Raw genomic sequence first — 6,146 nt, forward strand, 5'->3', positions numbered from 1 at the left:
TCAATTTTGATGTCAACTTAAACAATTAGTACCAAGAAAACATTTCATAGACTGTCTTTAACAGTCGTTAGTGTCAACTAGCAGAATCATTCACTCAACAGTGAGTCAGGTGATGATGACCCTTTAGTTTCACCTGCAGCGTCACATTAGAGAGAAGTCTTTCCATTATAACTGGACCACTAATCCTCACTGCTAAACCAGACTGTGTGAATTAGATACAGTAATGTTCAGCTCAGTTTACACTGATAGTTATCATAAAATGATGCTCACATGATAAAAACATCTTTCATATAAATCTCACTGACAACTAAAATGTGCAATGTTATATTTCATTTCTCAAGAGCAAAAAAACAAAAAGACAAACTGGCACATTCTGCCAAGTACCATCCACCAGCTGTAAAAATCAGGATGAACCTAAAGACAAAATACAACTTAATTCATCATCATACAGAGTTAAACAACATGGAGGAGGCAGTCTGCAGCAACACTCCCAAAACTAATCCGTGAAAGACTGAATCAGGAAATAATCAAATCTCTTGTGTCCTCTGAGTAAAACGACGGCCCCAGAGTGAACATGATTAGAGTATGTTGATACACTACATTGTGACTGACAGACGTAAAACAAGAGCCTCAGCACTTTATCATGACCTTAGAAACAGACATGAACAACTTTATCAACTGTTATCTTTATGAGAATCAAACTGTACTTTGTTAAAGAGACACCGCCAACAGATCAGCAATGTTAGTAAACATAAAACAACATAACAGAATATTACATTGAAATAATCTCAAATGGAAATCGAAAGTAAAAATAATCCAAACGTTTCTGATAAACTAACATGGATCAACAACATTGATTGGGAGGAACTGAGATTCAAAAAAAGAACAAACCAACATGAAAAACACTTTGAATGATTCACGTCAGACTGTAGAACAGTTAGAAAACATTTCAGGACCTTTGACACCAAATCAAATCTGCAGAAGATGTTGAAGAACAAAAACAATGAAGAAGCTGATGAACAGTGTTTGTACTGTAACACTAACCTTAACCCAACCTAAATTCACACCTTACCCCTGACCTGAACCAGGACCTGAGAAATGGCACCTTGTTCGCCTCTTTATAACCGAGCTTTGGTCCCCATGACGACTACAGGTCGTGACAAGGTCAGTGTTTAAGAAACACACACACACACACACACACACACACACACACTGCAGACAATAATATTCCTATCATTCCTGAACATCACAGAGAAATATCAGTCTGACAGATTTTGATATCAGCAGTTTTAGCATCACCAGCCTTTCCAATACTGAAATATGGGAAGAGTTTCTCAGTGAAAGTGTCTCTGTGAGTGTAGATGTGAGTCATGTCTTCAGGGTCGTAGAAGGACACCTCCCCCCTGTCATAGTCCAGCTGGACTCTGATCCTCTGGAGACTCTTCTTCACTTTGACAGTCTCACCAGCACCATTAGTGTATTTTCCATCTCGATACTTTAAACACCAGATTCCATATTCTGGTGAAGCAGGTATCTCTCCCTTTCTGTCAACTGACTCTTTAACCAAACCTACATTCCAGCGAGGATGATCTCCCACCTCCACCTCCCAGCTGTGTTTCCCTGAGCTGAAGCCCTCAGAACCAAAAACATTGGCATACTTAGTGTTTCTCTCTGGATTGTCAGGAAGCTGCTGCTTTGTGTCCCCCTGTCTCACACTGGTCAGATCATCAGACAGATGGAGACAGCCATTTGCAGTGTTTGGGTCCAGAATGACAGGACTGAAGTGGACCTGGTCCTTCATCTTCTCCCAGACTCTGAAGGACAGGTTGCCCAGGTGTTTGGCCACATCTATCAGCGCTCCTGAGACCAGCTGTGGATCTGACAGTGAACACTGGACTCTGGCTCTGGTCTGAGTGGCTTTATAGCTGCTGAGGAATGGCACGTTGTGTTTCTGCAGCTCTTCTTCAACAGCACAGATACTGTCTGACAGAGAGGAGATCTGCTCCTCAATCACCTTCATCTCTCTGCTGACAGTCTTCCCCTTCTGCTCCTCTTCCTCCCTCAGAGCTGCCAGTCTGGACTCCTCTTCCTCTTTCAGGAACTGGTGGAGCTTGTTGAACTCTGCTCTGATCTGCCTCTCTGTGGACAACAGCTGCTTGTTGTAGTGTTGAATCACTTCATTGTATGTTTTCTTCACTTGCTTGTATGTGTTCCTCTTGTCCTGTAGAGACTTTAAGTCAGATTTCAGCTGCTCCTTCAGCTCACTGACTGCTTGTTCTACAGGAACCACCTTGTGACTCTGGTGGAGAGAAAACTCACAGACAGGACACACAGCTCTCTGCTCGTCCTTACAGAACAAGTAAGAGACTTCTGGGTGTTTATCACACACAACCTCCTCTTTCACCTCCACCTGCTTCTCTCCTTTTTCTGTCTCAGGTGCTCCAGTGTTCAGTCTCTCAGCAAAGGAGTCAGCCAGTTCCTTCAGAGTAAAGTTTACTTGTAGATCTTCTTTTGAGCATTTCCTTTTACAAATGGGACAGTTTTTGTTTTTAGCTTGTTCCCAGAATTTGTTCAGGCAGCTTGAACAGAAGCTGTGGTTGCAGCTCAGAGACACAGGATCTCTGAAAGTCTCTGAACACACATGGCAGCTCACGAAACTTTCAAGAAAAGCAATTTTCTCAGCCATTTGTTCGGATATGTGAATTATTCTTCAACAGCACGACTCACCAAATCAATGTCTCTCTGATTAACAGTTTAAGATCCTTGTGATTCCTGTTTATTGGAGAGATTCTTCGCCCTGTAATGTCGTCTCAGCTCCGATCAGGAAATGTCAAAATCAGTTTCACTTACATGGAAAGTAAATAAATAACAGCTGACATTTCGTGTTCTCACCAGCAGATGGTGCTTTGTGACCTATTAACAGATTTTAAGGCAACTGTCCACTTGAGGTGCTGATGTACCAAATAAAATGCAAGTTTTATAAATACTGTTTACATGATTTAGGAAATATTCACCATGATGATTCATGTATGAAATGTATGATAAAGCCAAAGGGCTGTATACATTTCTAATAGAGTACATTTATTGTAGATTAAATATATTCACAATAAATATAAATTGGTTAATGTTCAATTGATGTATTCAAACAGCACTACATGTATAAAAGGTTAACATAGCACTTCACTCAGAACATGAAGTAGAAACCTCTCCTATTCCTTTGCAGGCTTTTAAACTTCTTGTACTCCAGCAGTCAAACACACACAGTCACACGAGTGTTCTTGATAAAACGTTGGTTCTTGTTAGAAAAACAAAACAAAAAACAAAACAAATAAAACTTCTACCAGTGTGAACAACGGAGGAGGACACTCCTTCCCTTCTGTGATGCGAGCCAAATAGAAAAGTGACTCAGTTTCTGTGTTCACAAACATTGTATTTTTATTGATCTTAGTAACTGGGAAAATGTTGGAACTGCTCTTGACCAGAACATTTTCTAAGCAGGTTGAAAACATACTTTTTTTTTTTTTTTACACAACTTAAAGTGAATCCACAGTTATCCAGCATCAATCCTGAAAAGTCCTGTGATTTTCAGGCTGATATCATTAAATTTGACCATTTAAACAGGGGGAACGCATCCTGACACCTTTGAATATTACTGTCAGATACTGTTCCCCCTCTGTTCAGTATGAAAGGAGGCTCACACATCTTTCAAATTCATACTCATGAGTTATTTCCCCACAACAGATAAGTCCTGTGATTTTCAGGCTGATATCATTAAATTTGACCATTTAAACAGGGGGAACGCATCCTGACAGCTTGGAATATTACTGTCTGTTCCCCAAGTCACAGTACACCAAGTTTATTGAACACAAGCTTCAAACCTGCAAGATTTTGGGGTCATTTGAGGGCACCTGAAACAAACTGTAAATACTGCACTAAATATACAAACATATAAAGCAAGTTGAAGTAAATCATTTTATAATGGTTTTCTGTTTATGTACACAAGGTGCTGTACAGATTTTGAGCACACATCTGTTAAAATCCAATAAAATAAGTCATCCACTTGACAGGTGTGGCAAATCAAAATGCTGATTGAACAGGATTAAGGCACAGGCTTCCTATGCTGGTGCTGGTGTGCTGGTGACCAGCATACCAGCACCAGTATGGGCAGTGATAGTTACTAAAGAGGCATGCTGCTGCAAAAAAAAAACTGAAGCACTTATAATGAAAACAAGTTTGCTGTTTCAATTGCTTTTTCAAAATGGCGACATCTTCAGGTCGATTCTTGGTATTACATCAGTATGTTTCTGTTGTTCTAATCCAAATCAATGAAGGCAGGCTAAGCAAAAGAATCACCTCTCATTATGAGGCAGTGCAGCTGAACAGCACCACAAAATCGTGGCTTCAAAAATGAACATGAAGTTGAGTCAACTGCATGTATGATTATTTATAGGACTGCATTAGACTGAATTACAAGTTTGAAAACAATGGTTCCATAGTTAAAAATGTACAAATGACTGAGTCAGCAACACCAGAATACAGAGCAGAAGATTAATTAGTAGAGACTCTGTGTGCTTCATGTGAGGATGGCAACACTTCGAAGGTCTTACAGAAGTCGAGCGCTATGGGACCAAGGTTCATGAACAGAATTGACTCAGATGAGATTTGGTACAGAGTGAAAAGTGTTTTAATTAGGCTGACAACCACAACAATGGTAAAGCATCATGTTACTCTTATCCTTTAACTGTATTTGTGATCATTTTTATGCCAGAAATATCTGTACTGCTCTGAGGAGCAGCGCTGCAGCAGAGAAAGACACCTTCAATACCTGAAAGAGTCAAGCAGGAAATACAGCTGTATAGAAACCTGCCTGCAGTTCCCACATCAGAGGACGCTCTGGCCTGATGGTGGGAGAACAGAACCATTCTGCCTCTGCCATCTAAACTCTCCCATTCATACCTGGGTATCTAAGCATCGTCTACTCCTCGTGCGAGACCGTTTTTAACAGCAGGAGGCACATTCAGCCAGGAGAGGCCGAACGTTTTACCAGATCAGTTGGTTATGCAGATTTTTCTGCAAAGAAAATGTTAAAAACTAAAACAATCAACGACAAATATGTGCAATACTTAAATCCTGTTATTGATGAGTGTTCATGCACATCATTCACTGTACAGCTACATTACCATTTTAATGTCTAGAAGCCTGGTTGCTGCTAAGTACAGAGACATGTGGTGACCACATTGACATTTTTACAGTTCACAAATTACTCTAAACCCATTGAGAAATCTTTGAAACATTAGTTGTACAGCTGAATGGATCACACTGTGTCATTTGCACCAATAAAGTCATGCAGTTTTATATGAGAAATCTATTGAGTCTTATTTAAGGCCTGCCTGAGTGCAGGACATTAACTGAACAAAACGGTTCTTGTACTATGATAATCAATTAATGGTTAAAGTAATTATTTTTTCTAGCAAAAGACAGTTGTTGCTTTCAGTCGCTCAATTGTGAGGATTTGCTGCTTTTCCTTTCTTACATGATTGTTTTGGGATGTTACTTGGATAGAAGAAGTAATTTGCCAGCTGATGCTTTATTATTTCTTTGACATTTTAAAAACTAAACGATTAAATGCAAAATAATCTTCATATTTTGATAGTAAAGTGTATATCTTTGGGTTCAAGAGTGCATTTTATTCATTTTCCCCTGATATCAAACAAAAGAGGTCCTGCCACAAGTCTGGTTCTGAAGGAAGGTGACAACTGTGACCTGTCACAGTAAACTACAGAGGCCCAACGTTGAATCTTTAAGAAATATATATCAAATATCTCTGCAGGATGTTCCTAAGGCTTTTTAAATGTGAATAAGGTGACAAGGAGAAAATGACAAAGCAATGCGGAAAAGATAGAAAACGCGTTTGACGGCTTCAGGTAAACAATTACATACCGGAAGTGATGTGCCTTGCCTTCAAAATATAAGATTGAAGACAAAGAAAACCAATTTTTTCGATGTTTAAGCTTAAGCCCCTTGATCTTTCGTTATGTATTTAATTACAAAAAGTGACTAACGACGTACAACAGAGAGTCTTTCAAATTGGCTCCCTCGCTAAATAAAGAGTGCACGGTTTGTTTTAATTTGAAGGTCTGGCCGGA

At 39.5% G+C, this 6,146-nt stretch overlaps 1 protein-coding gene across 1 annotated transcript; it reads right to left on the minus strand.

Annotated features, from left to right (window-relative positions):
• Nucleotides 1-313: 313 nt before the first annotated feature.
• LOC115595916 (nuclear factor 7, brain-like) lies at nucleotides 314-2,850 on the minus strand. The gene has a single exon (XM_030440766.1). The coding sequence runs from the start codon at nucleotides 2,684-2,686 to the stop codon at nucleotides 1,247-1,249; it is 1,440 nt and encodes a 479-aa protein (XP_030296626.1). The 5' UTR covers nucleotides 2,687-2,850; the 3' UTR covers nucleotides 314-1,246.
• Nucleotides 2,851-6,146: the final 3,296 nt, after the last annotated feature.

The sequence above is a fragment of the Sparus aurata genome, chromosome 2 (genome assembly GCF_900880675.1).
Source record: "Sparus aurata chromosome 2, fSpaAur1.1, whole genome shotgun sequence".
Taxonomy (NCBI): Eukaryota; Metazoa; Chordata; class Actinopteri; order Spariformes; family Sparidae; genus Sparus; species Sparus aurata.